General features: G+C 51.2%; 1 protein-coding gene across 1 annotated transcript in view; it reads right to left on the minus strand.

Moving 5' to 3' along the window:
* Positions 1 to 24,014, minus strand: part of LOC310867593 (ras-responsive element-binding protein 1-like) — a gene marked incomplete at its 5' end in the record, with an annotated part of 44,609 nt that overhangs the window by 4,296 nt on the left and 16,299 nt on the right. The window contains 15 exons of the mRNA XM_083777708.1: positions 1 to 870; positions 1,865 to 2,657; positions 3,082 to 3,191; positions 3,669 to 3,839; positions 4,671 to 4,829; positions 5,512 to 5,703; positions 7,105 to 7,295; positions 7,920 to 10,035; positions 11,098 to 11,428; positions 12,147 to 12,347; positions 12,983 to 13,288; positions 13,842 to 14,031; positions 17,166 to 17,311; positions 17,619 to 17,751; positions 23,854 to 24,013. The exon at positions 1 to 870 is cut by the window's left edge and continues 4,296 nt beyond it. Coding sequence (XP_083633834.1) covers positions 86 to 870; positions 1,865 to 2,657; positions 3,082 to 3,191; positions 3,669 to 3,839; positions 4,671 to 4,829; positions 5,512 to 5,703; positions 7,105 to 7,295; positions 7,920 to 10,035; positions 11,098 to 11,428; positions 12,147 to 12,347; positions 12,983 to 13,288; positions 13,842 to 14,031; positions 17,166 to 17,311; positions 17,619 to 17,751; positions 23,854 to 24,013 — 5,984 coding nt within the window. The 3' untranslated portion in view covers positions 1 to 85. The remainder of the gene's footprint in view (positions 871 to 1,864; positions 2,658 to 3,081; positions 3,192 to 3,668; positions 3,840 to 4,670; positions 4,830 to 5,511; positions 5,704 to 7,104; positions 7,296 to 7,919; positions 10,036 to 11,097; positions 11,429 to 12,146; positions 12,348 to 12,982; positions 13,289 to 13,841; positions 14,032 to 17,165; positions 17,312 to 17,618; positions 17,752 to 23,853; position 24,014) is intronic.

The raw sequence follows: 24,014 nt of genomic DNA on the forward strand, positions 1-24,014 counted from the left end.
CATCATCGTCTGCTGTCTTTTATTCATCTTATGGCACTAAGGTGACATTGGTTTAGATCCAGTGGAGAACAGGGGGCTCCTCCCTTCACTCCACCCCCACCAGAGGGGGCTCTCCACCGGGCAGAATGTGCTCCAACTTGGGGGGCTGGGCGTGGATCTCCAGCAACCCCTGGATGAAGCCCTCCGTGGGGACAGAGGCCAGCGGAGCCCGTCCCGGGCTGGAGGAAGAGTGGGAAGGTGAGGACGAGGGCTCTTTGGATGACGAGGGTCCAGCGGCCGTGGCATCGCTGGCTTGCCGTTCGCCAGGAGTCTCGGTCGCTGTTGCTTTGTGGGAAGCGGCGTCGCTCTCCGTCGGCTCGGCCGGATCGTCGGAGAGGCGTTCCGGAGGACTCTCCGAGCCGAACGAGGAACCCTCGGGCGTCGACTCGGACCCAGGTCCCGAGGCGCCGCCCACCTCCGCCGCGGAGCATTCCGGACCGGCGGCCTCCACAGAACCGGAACCAGACGACGGCTGCGATCGGTCAACTGAAGGCTGGGGCTTATTGCTTGTTACCGCTTCTTTACTGGACTCCTGGTCGTTGTCCTCCTCTTCCTCTTCCTCCTCCTCCTCCTCCTCCTCTCCCTCATCCAGCTCCTTGCCTTCTCCACCTCCTTCGCTCTCGTCCCCTGAGGGGGGGCAGGTGGAGGTGGGGGTGCAGGAGAGGTCTCCGTCCTCGCTGCCTCCGTCGTCCTGGCAGCCGGTGGAGGACGGGGCGAAGGAGGAGGCGCCGGGGTCCCCACGGGGCTTCAGGTGGATCCTTTGGTGACGCACCAGGCTGTGCTTCAGAGTGAAGGTCCGCTCGCATGTCTGGCACTGGTACGGACGCTCGCCTATACAGGAAAACACACGATTACATGTTCGTCACTGGTACGGACGCTCGCCTATACAGGAAAACACACGATTACATGTTCGTCACTGGTACGGACGCTCGCCTATACAGGAAAACACACGATTACATGTTCGTCACTGGTACGGAGTCGGAACAGTGTTGTTTTTGGCAGCAAATTTTTATTTTAGTTTTAGTCATAGTCTTTTGAATAGTTTTAGTCACATTTTAGTCACCTGGAATGTGATAGTGTTAGTCTAGTTTTAGTCGACTATAAATGTATTTTGGTGGGCATTGATGCCGTCGTAAGGACTGTTTTTACACTTGCTGAAAATATCCGATCTACGAGCTTGTAGATCTGCTATTTTCAGCATGCAACCAAGTGTAAAATTACTTTTACTGGATCTCTTGTCCACTAGTCCCTTCCTAACATTTTAGTCTAGGTTTTATTTGTTGACGAAATTGTCAGTATATTTAGTCTTAGTTTTAGTCATCATAGCTTAGTTTTAATTTAGTTTCTATTTAGTTTTCTTCAGTGGAAAAAGGTAGTCGACGAACATTTTTCGTCTTAGTTTAAGTCGACGAAAACAACACTGGTACGGACACTCGTCTACAGGAAAACACACAATTATAGTCTTATATAGGATGTTAATGGTGAGGTCACATATATATCCCCCTAAAAAAACATTGCTCAATAACGGCAGCCGGTCAGCAAGTGGATTCATGAATGTATGTATATAGACAATATTTTAAATAGCTTTTCTTTCAAAATAGAAGCTTGGGGTGCTGGGAAGATATGGCCGCTTTTACTCTGTAAAGCACCCCCCCCCTTCCGTTCCAGACAGAAACTGTGAGACATATTTGTGCTTGCTTACCCCGCTAAGATTACATATACATATGTATATATATATATATACAGTGTGTATATTTCGCTTCATATTTTGAACGAGAGACATGTTGAAGTGTGAACTGTGTGTGTGTGTGTGTGCGCGCCTTACCAGTGTGTGAGCGCATGTGTCGGGTCAGATCCTGCATGGACCAGAACCGCTTGCCGCACACGTTGCAGATCTTCTTCCTCTTGTCCACGCGGCTGTCTCCTCCCTCGCCTCCCTCCTCCTTCTTTGGTTCCGATGCTCCTCCCTCCTCGTCGCTCCTCTCCTTGTCCTCCTCCTCCTCCTCCTCCTCCTCTTCCTCCTCCTCCTCGTCCCCCGACTCCCCGCTCTCCCCTCCCTCGCTCTCCCCTCGCCTTGCCTCTCTCTCCGTGTCCTCGTGCTCCTGCTCCTCCGCGTCGCTCGCTCCGGCCGCTTTGTTCTCATCGTCCTTCGACGCCGCGTTCCTTTCTTCCGCTCTCTCGCTCGCCTCCTCCTCGTCGCCCGCGGCTGGCGATGTCGCTGCCGCGGCAGGCGACGGCAGCAGCAGCGCGGGCACCGCCGTCTCCTCGCTCAGGTGCGCCCTCTCGTGGCGAGCCAGGGTGGTGGCGTAACGGAAGCTCTTCTTGCACACGCGGCAGACGTGTCTGTACTCGGGCGCAGGCTTCATGCCGCCGCCGGGGGTGGAGATGAGAGCCGGGGGCTTCTTCTTCTCCTCCGCCGCACTCTGCGCTGCCGGGGGGGGTGGGGGAGGAAGGGCCGAGGAGGCGTGGAGGGGTCGCTGGTCCGCGGCGGAGCAGGTGGGCGCTGGGGTGGAGGAGGAGAAGGTGAAGGAGGAGGTGAAATCGATGAGCTTGCTGGCGAAGTTGAGGTCCAGGCTCTTGTTGCTCTGAGAGTCTTCGTCGTCCTCGTCAGCGTCCATCTAAGCAATTCACAATTTAGGCATTTAAACAATTAAACAAAGTAAACACACACATCAGATGCATTTAAACAAGGTAAACACAGAGAGACAGCGCCTCGCATTGTGAGCTTGTAGATCTGCCATTTGTTTAGTTCGCGGGGCAAACGTCTAATGTCAGTTTTGGGTCCCAAGCTAAAAAGTTTGGGAACCACTTGGTCTAAACAATATACTACCCTATGTCCAACTTTTGGTGTATGTGCTAACACAAACCTTGTCCTACACACACAAACATGCAATCCCATTGACTGACAATGAATGGACAATTTAGAGTGTTGGTGTAAACACAAAACATTGCGTGGAATAAAAACACATAAAAAAAAAAAAGATATCCACTGGATGTGATGAATGAATAATAGTTCAGTATGGACTGGGAAACACGCTTCACCTTGCAGTTGTTCTGTGGCGGCTGAGCTGCTTTGTTCTCTGCCAGGTGGTCCATGTTCCCTGACGAGTCTGTTCCCGACTCATCGGTGAAGCTGGGAGCAGGACTGGGTCCTACAAGCACAACACACACACGTTGACGCGTTTATTCAACATGAACTGTAACGTTTTGCCTTCTTCTTATTTATCGGTCCCCCTCATATGATGTTTGTACTTTTGTATCTTGTTCTGAATATGTGATGTGAATATGGGTCTTTTTGTATGTCTGTTTTTTTAGTGCACTGAAACAAAATTGAATCTTGACCACATGGTCCCTGACATCGCGCATTTGTGACCTGGAACATTTAAAGCCCCGAAAGAAATCCCAAGACTGAAACTAAATCTGCACTGATCTCATTAAAAATCCGTCCCCAGGGCTAAGAACTTTAAGCCTTGTATTTAATACCAAATACAGATAATTCTGTGGATCCTGAGGTTTTGCACCACGGATACGTTTTTTTCAGAAAAGGATTTAGAAGACATTTAGTAGAATCTGGTTAAGCACTTTGATTATTAAATGTATACATTTCCCTGACACAACTCTCCGCTGACCTTGGCTGCGCCTGGAGCCGGGGCTCGACCGGGTGACTCGGCCGCCATGAGACGCCCTGGGCAGGTCTGAGGAAGACGCGGCCCGGAGTTGGTCCGGAGTGGATCTGGACTCTGTGGAACCGCTCAGGTCCACGGCCTCTGGGGTAGTCTGCTCCGTGTCTGACTGGCTGTCTGTGACACGTAACACCATATACACCGGTCAAGTTCAGTACAGCAGTGGGTCATGCTTTTCATACGTTTATACTAGGGTGAATGATGTTTCTAAACAGAATGGCATGCATACATCATGCATAAAGTGAGTTTAATGTCGTTTAATGCAATCAGACAGGACTTTTCTGTTTGGATGTACGGGCTGTCAAGGCTAGAAAGAACACCTAATTGAGTGTCAAAAAACTACTAAACTATTTGATTGCATTAAGGGAAGTTGTATTTATACAACGTAGTTTCGGGAGAAGAGGCCTCCTTCCGCTTGACCTTAACCACTCCCCCCTCCTTATCAATCAATCCCCTCCTTATGAAACCCACCTGCCTTTCGTTATCACCTGGCCAATCCTGCCACAATCACCACAGTATAAATACACCCGTGCGCCGACATCTTCCCGTTCTCACTGCCTACGTGGTCCAGTACAATCCCTCCATCCACCCCTTCTACCTCCACCTCAATAATCACACTTGTCTCCTTCTCTTTCAGGAACCCGGGCAGTTCCGGAGCAGAGACGCCCGCTCTCCGAGCGCGCATACCCGAGACTACACCCCCATCCTGTGTCTCACCCATCCCGGGTTCCCCTCCTCCCCTCCTCCCCCCATTTCATCATTCAATTTATCTTCCAATAAATGGTTGAACTTGAGCGAAGGTGTGGTCTCTTACTAAGTGAAACAACGTTAAACGACATTAAACTCACTTTGCCACTCGATTTGCCATTCACTTTATGATCTACAAGCATGTGCGCACGCATGCACGCACATGCGCACGCACACACACACACACGCACGCACACACACCTCCGCTGTCATGAGATCCCTCGTCTCCGTCCTTCTTCAGGGAGCCGTTGCGTCTCATGGAGCGGTTTGTAACGCCGTGCTTCCTCAGCAGGTGGCGCTCACAGTTGGACTTGGTGGAGAAGAAGGCATCGCAGTTAGGACAGGGGAACGGCTTCTGACCTGTGGGGGGGCAGGGGGAGAGAGAGGGGGAGAGAGAGAGAGGAAGAGAGGGGTTACAATTTACTATTGAGCATGATCCAGAGCGGCTTACATTATATTAAGCATGGTGAACACGTACATCAAACGTATTGATTGAGGCCCCTTTTCCACCAAAATATATTTTTGGTTCCGTTCTAGATTCTTGGAACCGTTGGTGCTTCAACGGAAAAGGGCAGACATTTTTGGGGTTCCAGGTAAACCGTGCGTGTGTGTGTGTGTGTGTGTGTGTGTGTGTGTGTGTGTGTGTGTGTGTGTGTGCGTGTGCGTGTTCTCGCGTGTGGCAAATGGTGCATTTATATAGCGCTTTTATCCAAAGCCAATAGATTGTGCATTACATTCACCCATTCACACACACACACACACACACACACACACACACACACACCGATGGTGGACGAAACCATGCACGGCACCGACCTGCTCATCGGGAGCAACGAGGGACTTCAGAGTATCGCTCAAAGGACGCTAAACTCTGGGGGAGCTCTCGGGATCCAACTGAGAACCTCACGGTTTACGTCCGGGGCAGTTCTACCGGCCCACTCTACCCATGAGCCACTGCCGCCCAATATATATATAATATAATATAATATAACGTGTGTGCTCGTATGTGTGTGTGTGTGTGTGTGTGTGTGTGTGTTCTCACCAGTGTGCGTCAGCATGTGCCTCTGCAGCGAGCTGGCCCAGGGGAAGACTCGGGGACAGAAGGGACAGGTCATTTTCTGCACAGAGTTGGAGTACGCGTTCTTCTTGCCTTTGGACTGAGGCATCAACACGGTGGGCTTACCCTCCTCCCCAGTCCCCCCCGACTCTTCTACGCCTCCGTGTCTGTCGGGGTCTGGAACGGGACGGCACGGACACACACACACACACACACACACACTGTCAGAGCACTGGCGCTGTGGGGTCTATGGGTGTCTGTGTGGATGTGTAGCTATGTCTGCATCTATCTCTAAATCAATCTTTTGACCTATTTATGCACAAGTCCATTCCTCTAGTCATAAGTAAGTAAGCCTTGCAGAGCCCATAGAGGCCCATAGGGGCAGGAGCCTATGTCCTGTTTCTGTAGCCATGAGGCCCATAGGGGGCAGGAGCCTATCTCCTGTTTCTGTAGCCATGAGGCCCATAGGGGCAGGAGCCTATCTCCTGTTTCTGTAGCCATGAGGCCCATAGGGCAGGAGCCTATCTCCTGTTTCTGTAGCCATGAGGCCCATAGGGCAGGAGCCTATCTCCTGTTTCTGTAGCCATGAGGCCCATAGGGGCAGGAGCCTATCTCCTGTTTCTGTAGCCATGAGGCCCATAGGGGCAGGAGCCTATCTCCTGTTTCTGTAGCCATGAGGCCCATAGGGGCAGGAGCCTATCTCCTGTTTCTGTAGCCATGAGGCCCATAGGGGGCAGGAGCCTATCTCCTGTTTCTGTAGCCATGAGGCCCATAGGGGCAGGAGCCTATCTCCTGTTTCTGTAGCCATGAGGCCCATAGGGGCAGGAGCCTATCTCCTGTTTCTGTAGCCATGAGGCCCATAGGGCCAGGAGCCTATCTCCTGTTTCTGTAGCCATGAGGCCCATAGGGCCAGGAGCCTATCTCCTGTTTCTGTAGCCATGAGGCCCATAGGGCCAGGAGCCTATCTCCTGTTTCTGTAGCGTGAGGCAGCTTGATGTACCCCTGGACATGACGCTAGTATGTCGCAGGGACTTACACCCCAATCCAACCCTTGATGATGAGTGTCAAGCAGGGAGGCACTGGGTCCCAGTGTCCCAGTCTTTGGTATGACCCGGCCGGGGATCGAACCCCCGACCTCCCAGTCTCAGGGCGGACACTCTAACCACAAGGCCACGGAGCTGGTTCCTCTACTCATACCGTCTCCTCACTTCCAATTTAGCATGCATCGTCCCCGTCTACAGTATCTGTCCATCTATAGCGCTCTACCATCTGTCTCTCTCTCTCTCTCTCTCTAAAGGCTCATACATAGTCTGGATTTTCGGTGGTGAGGTGACTACCGAACTACAACATGACGACATGAGCCGCGGTGAATAGCAAACCACCGCCACTGCTCCAGCCCTTCTCTCTGTTTTTACTCACCACCGCTCAACGTTATTTCGCGGTGGTCAGCGGTGGTCACGGTAGTCGCGGTGGTCACGGTGGTCAGCTCACCACCGAAAATCCAGACTATGAATAGGCCTTTACATCTCTTGGTTGCCAGGTCAGCGGGTCCGGTCTGGAGGTAGGTGGTGAACTTACTTCTCTTGGTTGCCAGGTCTGCGGCTCCGGTCTGGAGGTAGGTGCTGAACTTGTTGGCGTCGGTGGTCGCCAGCATCCTCTCCACGCTGGCGAACTCTCCGCTCGACTCCAGGTCTATTCCACTTCCTGTGTTGTGGTTGGCCACGCCCGCCTTCTCCTTGGCGGCCCTCGCCCTCTTCCTGGAGCGCTTTCTGTTTGACCCGACCGAGGTGGGATGGTTATTTCACAGGCCCGTTTCTGACGTTGTTCTGATGTTTTATAGGTAATACATGATATAACAAGAACTTGTATGTATAGAGCGTCGCAGTCCCGCCCCCTTTCATGACGACGCCAGGCAGAGGAAATAATTCCCAATGCATTTTTCCCCATAGACATTTCAAAAAGTATTTATTTAAAGACCTTTTAAGCGTCGTACGAAGCCAACTCGAGTCGTGACAAACACAATATTTTGGACCAAACAAATAATTACAAAGAAGAAAAACAACAAAAACAAAACATTGTTTGTTGTCATTTGTCACGCCAAGAGTTGGCTTTGTCCGTGGTGTAAACGTCTTTAAATAAATACTTTCTGAAAAGTCTATGAGGAAAATGAACAGGGATTTATTTTCCGGGTCTCTCAAGGGGGCGGGACTGCGACGCTCTATACTAGGGCGCCTTTCTAATGGAATTCTGCTTTAGAATATACAATCCCCCGAGACACACATACGGGTATTTCTAGAACTTCTAGTCGATTACAATATAGACACGCCACACATAATCTGAAGACACTAGTGTCTATTATTCATGTTCTAATGAATGGAATCCACTCAACCCACCTGGCAGGTCTCTTTGCAGTGCTTTCAGTCTGGATCTCTGAGCTGGCCACGGTGGGACCGGCCGCGTCCGGGACAGCCGAGTCCGCCTGGGAGGAAGTGAGCCCTCCCTGGGCCTTCCCGTCCAGCGAGCCGGCCTCTCTCTTCAGCAGCTCCGGAGCTCCGGAGACCGAGTGGATGATCTGAGCGATGGAGGCCAGGGGAGGCAGCTCCTTCAGCGAGGAGGACAAGGACGAGGAAGAGGAGCAGGAGGAGACGATGGAAGAGGAGGCCGAGGAGGAGGAGACGGGTTTAGGGAGCAGCGGTTTGAGCCGCAGGGCTCGGGCGGGGTTGTTGAGGCCAGAGAGGCACGCTGGCGTGGAGGAGGTGGATGCGGGGGGAAGCTGGTAGCAGCCGGGCTGAGGGTGTGGGTGCAGCGGGGGCAGGATGGAGGCGTTCCTCTCCTCCACCTGCAGGACTTTAGTCAAACCCAGGCCATGATGATGTTGTTGTTGCTGCTGCTGCTGTTGTTGTTGTTGTTGTTGTTGTTGTTGTGGTGGTGGTGGTTGTGGTTGTGGTTGTGGTGGTTGTGGTGTTGGTGGTGGTGGTGGTGTTTCAGTGCTGATGGCACTCCCCGGCTCCTTCTTTATCTCCCTCTCCCCACTCCCCATCATCTTTATCTCCCTCTCCCCACTCCCCATCATCTTTATCTCCCTCTCCCCACTCCCCATTATCTTTATCTCCCTCTCCCCGTTCCCCACCGTGGGTCCTGCTGCCTCCCTCCTTTGCCTCTTGCTGGGGATGGACAGGTCTATGGGCTGGTCCGGGTCCAGGCACTGGAACCCCGGTGGGGAGAGCTGCTCCACTTTGACCCCGGGCAACAAGGCGCCCTGCACTCCTCCTCCTCCCACCCTCCGCCCCTTGGCGGAGAAGTCCAGCGGCTGGTCCAGTTGGTCCACTACGGAGTAGACCTGCAGGCTCTCCTCCACCTTGATGTGGTGATGGTGGTGATGACGGAGGAGGCTCTGAGCGGCGCTCAGACCGTTCACCAGCGGCAGGCCGGCCGGGCCGGAGCGAGCCGAGGTCGCCAAGGCCACGGGGACGACGATGGCGGAGGTGGCGGCGGTAGCCACGGTGATGGCGGCGGGGGCGGAGCCAGCAGTGGCGGCGGAGGCCGGCAGCAGCGTGGCAATGTGCTCCTCGATCTCCTTCTCCTGGACCTCCGGGTGCTGCTTCAGCAGGTGGTGGATGCAGTTGCGCTTGGCGAGGAAGGCCGCGCCGCACCGCCGGCACTCGAAGGGTTTCCTCTGGCAGCCGTTGTGCGTGCGCAGGTGGATCTGCAGCGCGCGGTAGGTCTTCAGGTCGTCGCCGCAGAAGCGGCAGACCGTCTCGCAGCCGGCCGCCGTGCCGCCCTCCGGCGGGCCGTCCGGCGTGATGCCGCCGCCGCCCAGCGTCGCCGCCGACGTCACGTACTTGATGTTCTTCTCGATCTCCTTGCGCGACGTCTTGGCGTGCTTCTTGCGCAGGTGGCGCTCGCAGTTGGCCTTGACGGTGAACGGGTAGTGGCAGACGCGGCACACGTAAGGCCGCTCGCCGCTGTGCGTGCGCAGGTGGCGGATGAGCGTGGCCTTGTCGGGCGCCACGTAGTCGCAGATGTTGCACTGGTGCGGCAGCACGCCCAGGTGGAAACGCATGTGCGCCTGCAGCACGCCGGAGAACGGGAACACCTGCTCGCAGAAGCGGCACGGGAACGAGCCCTTGGCCGAGCCGCCGTTGGCGCTGACACCTCCCTTGCTGCCCGCCGGCGGCTTCTTCCCGCCGCCGAGCCCCGCCTCTTCCTGCGCGGACGGCGAGCCGGACGAGGGCGTGTGGGCGACGTCGCCCGTGCACTCCGCCTCCATCTGACCCCCCCCGCTGACGGAGGAGGAGGAGGACGAGGAGGAGGAGGAGGAGGAAGAGGAGGAGGGGATCTTGAAGAGGGAGGAGGGGGTGGGCGGGGGCAGACTGGGGCTGATGCAGCCCAGCGAGGCCAGCTGGGAGCTCTGGAGGGGGGGAGGGGTGGAGGCGGTCAGGCTGGAGCGAGGGGTCAGCGGAGGTTTGGGTTTCAGCGGGGGCATCGACTTCTGACTCTGAACTTGACCTGGGGAGAACAGAGGGGAGGGGAAGCGTTAGATATTTTGTCTAAATTGTCTAAACTAGCCCTTACCCGTTGTGAGACGGGCGCAGTACTGCGCCCTGGGTGCGTTTTCGCATTTTTAATTCACTAATAAATTCATTATTAATCATTAATGTGTCAAATCGAAAAAAGGGCTTCGTGAAGACCTCCATATTATTATGGTAAATTATGTGTGAAAAGTGGGAGTGATTTGGTGCAGGCAGTGTGGAGATGTGGCGGTGTTTGTGACACACACACACACAGACAGACAGACAGACAGACAGACAGACAGACAGACAGACAGACAGACAGACAGACACACAGACACACAGACACACAGACACACAGACACACAGACACACACACACACACACACACACACACACACACACAGACAGACAGACAGACAGACAGACACACACACACACACACACACACACAGACATTGACTGAATTATAGTATGATTATTATTATTATTTTACTCTTTTGAATACATTTAAAAATTGTTCAACTATCCGATCTGCATCGACACATTGTGAGCTTGTAGATCGGCGATTAGAACTACTCAAAAATGTTTTTCCAAAATAGTAAAAAAGGGCAAAAGAAGTTTAGGGATAAGGGGTGTATAGCAATGGCTAAAAAATATGGCCCCCAAATCCAAATGACATGAAATCAGTCGATCAGGCTATAACCACCGTGTCTCTACTCTCCGCAATAATCCTTATGCTTTCTTGCTATGATGTCAAGGAAAAGGAGTCCGTGATGCAGAACTGGTGATTTAATGAACAAAATAATAATTCAAAAAGGACAAACGTGATCAGCCAGGGTTCTAATTCTGTATCCAACCTCCGTAGTGAACAACAAAGTAATATCTCTCTTCCTCTCAATAATGCGACCGCTTCACTACACACCAGAACACAAAGTAAACACAAGATATCCCATAATACTCCTCGTCCCAGCCTCAGCCCGCCAACACAGTTAAAGGAACAATCCCCCTGTATATACCTTAGGGTTACAAGGCGAGTGAACTTAATTCTCTCTCTCACCATGACCTCCGACGCCCGCGGCGGCGTAGCAGCCCGGGGCCTTGGCCAGCGGCGGCAGCAGCCCCATCTGATTGGGCGCGCCCGCCGCCGCCACCTTGAGGATCTGCTGGATGTCGGCCAGCTCCATGAGCCCGGCTCCTCCTCCTCCTCCTCCTCCTCCTCCTCCCTCGCCGGGTTTGACCCCCGAGGACGCGGAGCTGGCGCCCCCGTCGGGGTGCACCAGGAAGCTGGCCTGGAAGGGCTGCAGGGACAGCAGGCTGAGGGCGTCCCGCTGAGACAGGCCCTGCAGGGTGCCCGCGGCGCCGGACGACACCGAGGCCTCCATGTAGGGCTGGCGAGAGAAAATCACAACGTAAAGTTGACCCTCACAAAAAACATGATTATTCTTTTTTTTTTATATATTTTCTTTGCGGCTTACGCCTTTTTTATTGGTTTTTTAAAGGGACAGACAGTAGGCCGACAGGAAACGGGAGAGAGATGGGGGGAAGACATGCAGTAAAGGCCGTGTCGGGCTCGGGAGTCGAACCCGCGGCACACTGCCAGACTGGATTACCAGTCGGGTGCCCAGACGGTTACGCCACCGCCTGGGCGATTTGATTATTCTTGCATTGAACATCGGAACGTTACAATTTGTGTTTCCATTTGCCTTCTTTTTTTTGTTGCTTTTCTGGCTCTATTGATAATATCAAGTGAAGATTGACAGGAAATAGGGAGAGAGAGAGACACGCAGCAAAGGTCGTCATGAACGGGACTCGAACACGCGACAGTGTCAGGCCAGAGCCTATATGTGGCATGATGTACCTGGACCGCTAGGCCACCGGGTGCCCCTTCCGTTTGCCTTTAAGGCTTCATTATGACAAATTGCACAGGGCAGAACTTAAATACTGTATACCAAGAAATCACTGACACATTTAATTAATTCTGCTATTTTTTTTTTAAATGCTTGAAAAAGTTTGAAACATTTTTCAACATGGAAAACGATTGACCAATCATGCAAAAAAAAATCAACAAAGGCTTAGATTGTGTAATAACAGTTGTGCCAGGCCTACCTCCATGATGGGGAGGCCCAGGCTGAGGCCTCCCAGGCCTCCCAGCACCCCCAGGCCTCCCACCCCGACCCCCAGGCCCAGGCTGAGGTAGGCCGAGGCGGGCTCCTGGGGGAAGGCGCCGGACGACGGCTCCACGTGGATCACCTTGATGCTGTCCAGCTGCGCCTGTCGGATCTGGTCCTCGGATGGACCCAGCTTCACCTGCACACGACGAGGACATGTTAGGAAGGATAGGACGGACGGACGGAGAGACAGACAGGCAGGCAGACAGGCAGGCAGGCAGGCAGGCAGGCAGGCAGGCAGACAGTCAGACAGGCAGACAGACAGACAGACAGACAGACAGACAGACATAGTATATTTCCCCTCTGTAAACCTGCAATATATATTATATTAACCCATTCAGGCCCGACGTCGAAATTGAAAAAAATAAGTTTTCTAAATCATGAACATTTTCGGAAAGATTTGAGGCACATTTTAACGATAAAATAAATAAATAGCAGATCTACAAGCTCATAGCGCGCCACCGAGTGGCGCGCTATGAGCTTGTAGATCTGCTATTTTTTTCAATAGCTAAATTATAACAATGTATGTAACCACCAAAAAGGGTCCCCGCTCAAAATGGGTTAAGTTCAAGTTATTATGGGCTTGAGTAGCAAGCATATTTCCGTTCTTTATTCCCGCCCCGTTTTCATTGGCTACTGGGGCTATGACGTCATGTGGGTCAATACATCATCATCGAGTATAGCGAGCTACTGGAGCCCACGCCGTTTCTTATTATCAATAAAAACTAAAAACTCTGCATGCCAGTGAAAACATTTGGCTTCCAAAAAGCTCACCTTGGACACGTGCTGGAGGCCCAGCGACTCCAGGAAGCTGAACTGCTGCGGGGGCGGGACGTCCTGTTTCGCCGCTGGCGTCACTAGCAGCTTCTCTGCAGCTCTCTCTCCGGCAGCAGCAGCAGCAGCGCCCCCCGCAGAGCGCTCTCCGCCAGCAGCAGCAGCGCCCCCCGCAGGGCGCTCGCTGTGGGCCACGGCCGTGTGCAGGTCCAGAGCAGACTGCAGCGGGAAGGCCTTGTCACAGCCCTCGCACACGAAACGATGGAAGCGACTCACACACCGCCGCAGGTTGGTCTCACACCACACCTGGACGGACGGAAGGAGGGAGGGAGGGGGAGAGAGAGGGAGAGAGGGAGGGAGAGGGGGAGAGGGAGGGATAGATGGAGAGAGAGAGAGGGAGGGAGAGGGGCAGATGGAGAGAGGGAGGGAGAGAGGGGCAGATGGAGAGAGGGAGGGGGAGAGATGGAGAGAGGGGGAGAGAGAGGGGCAGATGGAGAGAGGGAGGGAGAGAGGGGCAGATGGAGAGAGGGAGGGGGAGAGATGGAGAGAGGGGGAGAGAGAGGGGCAGATGGAGAGAGGGAGGGAGAGAGGGAGAGAGAGAAGGAGGGAGACAGACATGGAGAGAGGGAGATGGAGGGAGAGAGAGAGATAGAGGGAGAGAGAAAGAGAGAGATGGAGGGTGTCATTATGTGAAGGAACGAGTTAGCTTTGCATAGTAAATAAAATAACTCTAAACCCATCAGCTACCACCTGTTGTTTTGTATTTAGTTCTGGACTTTTTAGATGTACTTGGGGATCGGTAGTCCCTAAATATTTCAATCCATCAATGACTCAATGACTATACTGTACTAATGCCTACCTGTGCAATATGAGCGAACTTGTTGCAAGAGAAGTCGATGAAGGCGAGGTCGTTGAAACCGTTGGGAATGGAGGGATTGTTCTGGATGAAAGGACGTCCCATTGGGTCCTGGGGGAGGAGCTTATGTACCGCCGCGTTGTGACGCAACAGGCCGCGGTGGGTCCGAAACGACACGCAACACAGGTCACACCTGGAGGGGGGGAGAGAGAGAGAGAGAGAGAGAGAGAGAGAGAGAGAGAGGGGTTGGATTAGAGTGGCAACATTTAACAACATGAAAACTGTGTTGTACTGTGTGAAGACACTAGAGGGTGCCATTTCTCTGTCTGTGTGTGTGTGTGTGTGTGTGTGTGTGTGTGTGTGTGTGTGTGTGTGTGTGTGCGCGCCGATAACCCCAGTAACTGCTGGTCCTGTGCTCGTTAAGCGTTGAGAGGGACAGCTGCTCAATGTCTGCCACAGTCACACTCTCTTATCAGCATCCTCTGTGTGTGTGTGTGTGTGTGTGTGTGTGTGTGTGTGTGTGTGTGTGTGTGTGTGTGTGTGTGTGTGTGTAATCCTTCAGACACCTTGTCAGAGGATTCTTTGAGGTGCATGAGAGTGGGGTCGCACGTGCGTGCGCACGCACACACACACACACACACACACACACACACACACACACACACACACACACACACACACACACTAAGGCTGTCCCCAAACATTCAATGTTCGAATGTTCGCTCGTTAGGGTTGGCACTCGAATCTTAATTAATGGGTTTGAACTTTGAACCATTCGTTTTTTTTATTTAATTAATAAAAATAAATATTATAGTTTTTTTTCCTTTTTTATTAACTCGAAAATATATCTCGGCGAGAATGTGATATGAGCATGTCAAAAAAAGTAAGTTTCTAGTGCATTCCTGTCAGAAGTTATGTCTATCTCCTTGTTGTGCTGTCCCTCTCCAAAATCCCCTGTGCACATTCATTTGGTGATGGGCCTGCAGCCAATCAGCAACAAACACACACACACACACACACACACACACACACACACACACACACACACACACACACACACACCAGCACGATCGCACAATTTGAGAAAAAGGTTAGTTCTCTCTCTCTCTCTCTCTCTCTCTCTCTCGCTGCGCTGTGTTGCGCTGCCCTCGAGTCACGAGTGCTGAAATCGTGAAATGGAGGATGTAAGAACACACTTTTGTTGCATTAGAGCAGGGTAAATATGAAGTTTTGCGCCACGGTCTTGTGTTTATATTCCTCTTACATACCGGTAGGCTGTATGTTATTGTCGCAACAACACACGTTGTGTGTCTGAGTGAGGGGGCCTTCCTGAGCGAGGGGGCTTCTGACGGCGTCGCTTACTCGCTTCCCCTCTGTCAGAGGAGGAAGCGACGCGCAGCCGCCGGGAACTCCCCCAAACCGACTGCTCCCCCACCCTCCAGAAAACTGCTACAGAAACTCAGACGCTCTGATCCAGACGGTTATTTTTTTAATTCATTAGAAACAAATGGTCCGAATGTTCACTCGAAAATTCCTGCCGAAGTTCGAGTCCTAAAATAAGGGCTAGGGTACAGCCTTAACACACACACACACACACACACACACACACACACACACACACACACACACACACACACACACACAGTATCGTCTCTCTCCTTCCTCATCCATTCCAAGGACTGTATAAAGAGGACGGGAAGCGAAGACCGCAAGGGCGCCGCCATGGTGCTCCATGGAAGGAAAGAAACATGCGCAATGGGCTATATGCAGCCAACACTTCCGCGTTCAGCTTCCTTGGTCTGCAACTGCGCATGTTTTTTTCCTTCCATGGAGCACCATGTGAGCAACATGGCAGCACCCTTACGGTCTTCGCTTCTTGTCCTCTTTAGACAGTCCTTGATCCATTCTCTCTCCTCTCCATCTCATCTTTTCCTCTCTTCCTCTCTCTCTTCTGTCCCTCCATCTTGGTTCATAATTTCTCAACTCACTCATCCTCTCCTCTCCTCTCCTCTCGTCTCATCATCCTGTGGCTTGACAACTTGGTGTGTGTGTGTGTGCGCGCAACGTGCGGAGGAGGAGCTATTGTAGTTTTTAGTAGTAGAGTTGTGCCACCATGGATACCGTCTGGGTAGGTGGGGTTTAGTCGTCGGGGCAACGGGGGCCAGCCGAGCGCAGCCTAAACCCTCCATCTCTCTCTCTCCCTCTATTTAGTGATTTATTGACCCCCCCCCCCCCCCTCCCCCTCCTCCTTTTTCGCTCCCTCTCTCTTTCGTTCTCCTCCTCCTCCTCCTCCTCTCTCACCCTCTCAGCAGTGTCCTCCAGGGTGAACAAAGTAAATACCCAAGTGTTAAAAAGTGCATTTCACAGTGCCCAGCCCCATACCCGAGGCGGGGGTTGGCGAAAGGGCCTCTGTGTGGAGTTTGCCGTTTGTTCTCCCCGTGTCCCCTAGGGTAGAGATACCCTCACAAAAAACATGCAGTAATCCTGGTCTCTAAACTGCCTCCCCCTGGCCAGCCGGGGCGCCTGATGGAGGGGAAAGGAACTGGTTGGAATAACGTGTTCCTTCCACGCGCTATATACGTCCAACCAGGGAAACTCCCCCCTGTCAGGTGTAAAGGAGCAACTTGGACACTCAAGCATGAAGGAAGCATGAGTTCAAGTCCGTTGCTCTCCCCTTGTCCCCCATATATGGGGACTAGGTTGGTGGAGGGTGTGTAGAGCCCAGGATCACATTAGATAATTGACACATAATATGGGTTACAAAATTGTGGGATAAAAATTATAATAAAAGAAATCATGTCAGAAATGCCGTTACGACAACTGTGAACACGGCACAACGTTTCATACTCTGAGCCAGTAGTGTGAAGTTAATTCATATGTTTGTGCATGTTTGGGTGGAGTCAAAAGTACTAATATTTCTATTTAGCTTCCTTTCCCCTCTCTCTCTCTCTCTCTCTGTGACTGCTAATAACCTCCAATTACTGCCGCCTCAGTAAGAGAGACCTCTTACTCCAAAGTCCATCTATTTATGTTTTCTACATTGCATTATTGATACCTTTTAAAATGTTTTTAGTGGCCTTTATTTTATATATATATATCGGGGTGTCGGGGTGTGTCTCCAGGTCATGTCTGTACCTCAGTGTGGTGTCGGGGTGTGTGTCCAGGTCATGTCTGTACCTCAGTGTGGTGTCGGGGTGTGTGTCCAGGTCATGTCTGTACCTCAGTGTGGTGTCGGGGTGCGTGTCCATGTGTGTGTCCAGGTCATGTCTGTACCTCAGTGTGGTGTCGGGGTGCGTGTCCATGTGTGTGTCCAGGTCATGTCTGTACCTCAGTGTGGTGTCGGGGTGCGTGTCCATGTGTGTGTCCAGGTCATGTCTGCTGGTGCAGCTCTGGAAGCAGATTGGACAGCGGACATATTCTTCTATGACCTTCGGCACGGGAGTCTCCTCTACCACGACCTCCTCTGGAACCACCTACACACAAGTTGAACATTAAAAAAAAACATATATATAAAAAATCATCATCTTGAAAGTATTGGAAGGGATGGGTGTCCGCGACCAAATACACATACATCACTTGAGGGTCCATTGACATGAAAACGTTTAAGAACCACCAAATGAAGATGAATGGAAACGACTCCGATAATTCAGCAAAATTACGATCCATCTCAAATAATTGCAATCAGGCCGATTGTACTAATTGTGACCGAACTAGACAAACAGTAAGTCATTGTATTGGTTGACAGTGTGTGCGTGCGTGCGTGCCTGTGTGTGTATTGACCTTCTTGCTGGGCGGTTCCTCTTTCTCCTCCTCCAGACGTCTCTTCGCGGACGGACGCCGTCGCTTGGTTGGGGAGGGGGGGGTGAAGGCGAGACACACAGTATTGGGGTCCTTCTCGTGAATCTTCATGTGTCTGCATGGAGAGAGGGAGAGAGAGAGAGAGAGAGAGAGAGAGAGAGAGAGAGAGAGAGATTAGTAAAACCTTTAGATTGAGAACTCAGAGACAATTACCTTTAGAGAGAATGATAAGAGTATATCGTTTCTAATGCCCTAATACTTTATCATACTACAGCACCACACTAAACTATCAAAAGTAGCAGATCGGCAAGCTCGGAATAGAGGAGGCACAATTGAGGCACGCGCTCGCGCACACACACACACACACACACACACACACACACACACACACACAATATGCATGACACACTCAAGTCACGTGCACACTCCCTGTAATGATGTCTAGTCAAAACAACCACACACATGTACATGCACTCACTCTCTCGCGCGCACACACACACAAACACACACACACACACATACACACGCAATCTAGACTGTGTGTGTGATTATCCAGCCGGCACTGCAGGCAGACTTCCTTATATGGGAGGGAGGGAGAGCCCAGGAAGTGATGAGGTCAGGGCAGGAAGTCATCATCTCCATCACTGTACACTTAAGTCTTGCGTGGCCAGACTGTTTCTCTCTCTCTCTGTGCTACGGTCTGGAGCAACGGAAGCTCTGATCTACGGTCTGGAGCAACGGAAGCTCTGATCTACGGTCTGGAGCAACGGAAGCTCTGATCAACGGCCTGGAGCAACGGAAGCTCTGATCTACGGTCTGGAGCAACGGAAGCTCTGATCTACGGTCTGGAGCAACGGAAGTTCTGATCTACGGTCTGGAGCAACGGAAGTTCTGATCTACGGTCTGGAGCAACGGAAGTTCTGATCTACGGTCTGGAGCAACGGAAGCTCTGATCTACGGTCTGGAGCAACGGAAGCTCTGATCTACGGTCTGGAGCAACGGAAGCTCTGATCAACGGCCTGGAGCAACGGAAGCTCTGATCAACGGCCTGGAGCAACGGAAGCTCTGATCACGAGTAGGATATAAAGCGGAAGTGAAGCCTCCTCCACACTTCTGTTTCGTCTTTACTCTTTACAGTCAGTCGTGCAAATATATCCCAAGATAAATAGAAAGCATCTACGCATCTAAAGTTTGCTGCATAGCAGAAATAAAAAATAATAAGCGATTATAATTTTAAAATATATTTTTGTGAACGGAAATGACAAACAGATAAGTTGGATTTCGGGACTGGAGGTGTAGTTCCAGACTCTATATAACATTCAGGAGGTGTAGTTCCAGACTCTATATAGCACTCAGGAGGTGTAGTTCCAGACTCTATATAACATTCAGGAGGTGTAGTTCCAGACTCTATATAGCATTCAGGAGGTGTAGTTCCAGACTCTATATAGCATTCAGGAGGTGTAGTTCCAGACTCTATATAGCATTCAGGAGGTGTAGTTCCAGACTCTATATAGCACTCAGGAGGTGTAGTTCCAGACTCTATATAGCACTCAGGAGGTGTAGTTCCAGACTCTATATAGCACTCAGGAGGTGTAGTTCCAGACTCTATATAACATTCAGGAGGTGTAGTTCCAGACTCTATATAGCATTCAGGAGGTGTAGTTCCAGACTCTATATAGCATTCAGGAGGTGTAGTTCCAGACTCTATATAGCATTCAGGAGGTGTAGTTCCAGACTCTATATAGCATTCAGGAGGTGTAGTTCCAGACTCTATATAGCATTCAGGAGGTGTAGTTCCAGACTCTATATAGCATTCAGGAGGTGTAGTTCCAGACTCTATATAGCATTCAGGAGGTGTAGTTCCAGACTATATAGCATTCAGGAGGTGTAGTTCCAGACTATATAGCATTCAGGAGGTGTAGTTCCAGACAGACTCTATATAGCATTCAGAGATTGTCGAGTAGTTTTCTGGCTATCGAGACGCCGAGGTCAGTTTGCAGAAGGTGTATCCCCGTCGCCTCGTGTGATTGGCTCAGCGGGGATTTCGAACCGGTAACTTTTATTTTATCGTCGCTGTCCAAAACTGTTATTTTTATCAGGATTACAACTCATAAATATAAACAATAATCGGGAAATAGATATCTAAATTTGTGTGGTATAGGAAACGCCCACGTCTCAAACTTTCCTTGTTACAGCGGGCCAGAGCTGATGGCGGTCTCTCGTTGCCAAACTTCAAATTATACTATTGGGCTTTCACTCTTCGTCTAAAATAAAAAACATTTGATAACAAAAAATAATAATCGGGAAATAGGTGCGATGTGGCATGTTTTGAGCTTGTAGATCTGTTATTTGTTTAAACTTGTATGAGATACTGTAGTAGTACGATGCACTAGGACAATGGTATTCAACCAGTGGTCCTTGAGGGCTTCCAGGTGGTCTCCAGCTAAATAATGGAGAGTTGGTAACCAAATGGCCCCAGATTAGACAAAATCATATCCAACGAAACACAAAATAACCCAAAAGTCTTGGGTCTGAGAGGCTACAGACATGTCATCAAATGGTCGTCCTGAAAACCACTGAAGTAGAACACTAATTTGGCGAATAAACATAAAAAAAGTCAAAACACGGAGATAAGACGTTAGGACACGAGTATATGTGACCTTCTGGAAAGTCATAACTACAACTTCACCTCCTCCTCCTCCTCCTCTCATAACTACAGCTATGCACAGAGCCTCCTTCACCTCCTCCCCTCTTATTGAGCCTCCTCAACGCCACCCAACCTCTTCTCATTCTCTCCTCTCTCTGACAGTTCCCCTCCTCTCTCCTCTCTCACCAATCTCGTCCTGTCCTCCCCTCCTCTCCTCCCCCTCCTCTCCCCTCCTGCCCTCCCCTCCCCTCCTCTCCTGCCCTCTCCTCTTCCTTCCACTCCTCCACCCTCCCCTCCTCTCATCCCCTCCCCTCCTTTCTCCTTTGCTCTTTCTTGCGCTTTTCTCTCCCTCAGCTGTGGTGACCAAAAGGCCAAACGTCACTGCCTGATTTAAGAGTTGTGTGTGTGTGTGTGTGTGTGTGTGTGTGTGTGTGTGTGCGTGTCTGAAGTTATGTTTTTGAGATATTTAGCAAGCTCCTGTATCCTCAAACACACACACACAGACCTCTTAAATCAAGTAGCGACACCCATCAAGATGTGTGTGTGTGTGTGTGTGTGTGTGTGTGTGTGTGTGTGTGTGTGTGTGTGTGTGTGTGTGTGTGTGTGTGTGTCTCAGGTGTCAGTTTACAGTGGCCCGAGAGGGAAGGGGAGGAGAGCAGAGGAAAGGAGAGGAGAGCAATGGAGGGTATGAGTTATAATTAAACACCCTCATGCAACAGCTTGCACGTCTATAAGGGGTCCTGACTCCTGACTGACTCTCTGTAACGATAGAGAAACATACCTGCACACCACACCGTCTCTGCAAAAAACCTTTATTAGAGACAGCACAACGTGATGAAGATGGTGCTTTTTTAATTACCCAGCACTCATCTTCAATTGGGACACAGGCCATAACAAGGAAACTCAGCTGTGTGCAATAGATTCTGTGGTGCTTTTAGCACCCCCTGGTGGCCACATCTGCGGGGGGGGGGGGGGGGGGCAGGGTGACACCATGAAACACTCACTTCACTTCACGTGGCTGCTCAACAAACAAGCAGGATGATCCAACAGGTTGTGTGAACTGTCCTCCTCTCCTGCTCCTAACCCAAACCCCCCCCACCCCCCCCCCACCTTTCTCTCTCTCTCTCTGCACGCAGTTCTCTACCCAGCCACAGGGTGGAGTCACACTCATCAGTGTCACAGTAGGAAGCCAGAGAGGTGTCAGTGAAAGTCACAGCAAGGACATTGTTCCTGTCTCCCTCTCTCTCTCTCTCTCTCTCTCTCTCTCTCTCTCTCAGCCTGTCTGTCTGTCTGTCTGTCTGTCTGTCTGTCTGTCTGTCTGTCTGTCCACCTCTCTCTCTCAGCCTGTCTGTCTTTCTGTCCACCTGTCTGTCTTTGTATTCAAGGTCGTATTTTCATTATGAGCCCGTCTGTCTGAAAAGACTGGAGGAAAGTAGTAAAGGAAGGAAGAAACATTTCTCTTCCTCTCTCACTCTGTCCATCTCTCTGCAGTGCGATCAGGCAGCAGCCTCTCAGCCAATCACAGCTTAGGATCCAGCTCCCAGCCCATAATAGGCTAATGGGATGCCTCGCCATGGCAACCAGGGCCCCAACAACACAGCCTTCTCTCTCTCTCTCTCTCTCTCTCACTCTCTCATCTCGTCCTTCTCTACTTTATTTTTCCTTATTTCTCACTCCCTCCCCTCCTCTCCCTCCCCTCTCTATCTCCCTCTCTCTCTCTCTCTCCCTCCCCCCTCTCTCTCTCTCTCTCTCATCTCGTCCTTCTCTACTTTATTTTTCCTTATTTCTCACTTCCCTCCCCCTCTCTCCCTTCCCTCCCCTCTCTATCTCCTCTCTCTCTCTCTCTCTCTCCCTCCCCCCTCTCTCTCTCTCTCTCTCTCTCTCATCTCGTCCTTCTCTACTTTATTTTTCCTTATTTCTCACTCCCTCCCCCTCTCTCTCCCTCTCCCCCTCTCCCCCTCTCCCCCTCTCCCTCTCTCTCTCTCTCTCTCTCTCTCTCTCCCTCTCTCCCTCTCTCCCTCCCCCTCTCCCTCTCTCCCTCTCTCTCATCTTGTCCTTCTCTACTTTATTTTTCCTTATTTATCTCTCTCTCTCTCTACTTTATTTTTCCTTATTTCTCTCCCTCTCCCTCTCTCTCTCTCTCTCTCTCAGTCTCTCTCTCTCAGGTCTCTGTCTCTCTCTCAAAAATGGATTCCCTGCACACACTGCCTCTCTCTTTCCATCCCTCCCCCTCCTCCTCTTCTCACCCATCTCATTCTTATATGGCCTCTTGCCCCCCCCCATCTTCTCCAGTGTGTTGTAAGATGGAGATCATAACACAGTATTGCTGTTATTGTTGTCATCAACTATTCAGCATCATCATAACTTTCAGCATCATCATAATATCAGACGAGTCAATGAAGTCATTGTCATCACATCAACAAAGCATCTGTCTTTGTCATCCCTCAATCATTCTCTCTCTGACCCCCCCCCCCCCCCCCCTCCCTCTCTCTGCCAACCCAGCTGCCTACACTCATTCCTCCCGACCCACACCTCCTCATGCCATCACATAGAGGGGGGGAGGGGGGTAGACAAAGGAAAAGTTGCTCAAACAGAGCGAGAGAGAGAGAGAGAGAGAGAGAGAGAGAAAGAGAAAAGAGAAAGAGAGAGAGAGAGAGAGAGAGAGAGAGAGAGAGGATAGAAGCTGGATTTTATATACACACACAACACACCCTGACCCACACTGAGAGAGAGAGAGAGAGAGAGAGGAAGTTAGCGTTTAACCCAGCCACCAGTCAAGCATGTTGAACACACACACACACACAGTGTGTGTGTGTGTGTGTGTGTGTGTGTGTGTGTTGATTAGAGGGAGGGATGGGGGGGTGGGTCAAAGTCATCTTCCCACTTCCTGTATAACCCCCAGACTGCAAGACCGAGCCCCGCGCACACGCACGCACGCACACACGCATGCACCTTATCAGTGATGGCCAGTCATCCCCATTACATTCAATAGTCCCTGTAGCACGGACGTGTGTGTGTGTGTGTGTGTGTGTGTGTGTGTGTGTGCTCATGTACAGTATATGTCAGTGGTTCTCAGCCAGTGGTCCGGGGACCAGGAGGTTCCAGGTGGTCCCCAGATAAATGATGGCGAGTTATAACCAAAATGGACCCTTATAGATCTTTAACTCTTGAGCGCATAAATTGACACCTAAAAAAAGAGGTCATAAAAATAAAAATAAAAGATTTTACAATCTTATCCAACAACGATAAAATATTGGTAGTTTTGGATCCGAGAGGCTAAATCTCACCAATGGTGAGATGGCTCAAATGCCCAATGAATAATGGGCCTTGATATGAGAAGGGTTGAAGACCACTGGTATATGTGAACAAATATGTGCCGTGCGTGCATGTTTATGTACAGTACATGTGAATATGTGTGTGCATGTGTGTTTTTATGTGCAGTACATGTGAATATGTGTGTGTGTGTGTGTGTGTGCGTGCGTATGTATTTTTATGTGCAGTACACGTGAATATGTGTGTGTGTGTGTGTGTGTGTGTGTGTGTGCGTGCGTGCGCGTGCATCATTCATACCTGTGCATGTTGCCGTTGGTGGTGAAGGTCTGTCCACAGTTGTTGCACTTGTAGGGTCTCTCTCCACTGTGGACCAGCATGTGTCTGTCCAGAGAGGAGGCCGACGAGAGGGCCTTACCGCAGATACTGCAGGAGTGGTCCGTCGCACCGGCATCGGCATT

This window comes from Protomyctophum parallelum, assembly GCF_964188405.1.
Source record: "Protomyctophum parallelum genome assembly, chromosome: 12".
Taxonomy (NCBI): domain Eukaryota; kingdom Metazoa; phylum Chordata; class Actinopteri; order Myctophiformes; family Myctophidae; genus Protomyctophum; species Protomyctophum parallelum.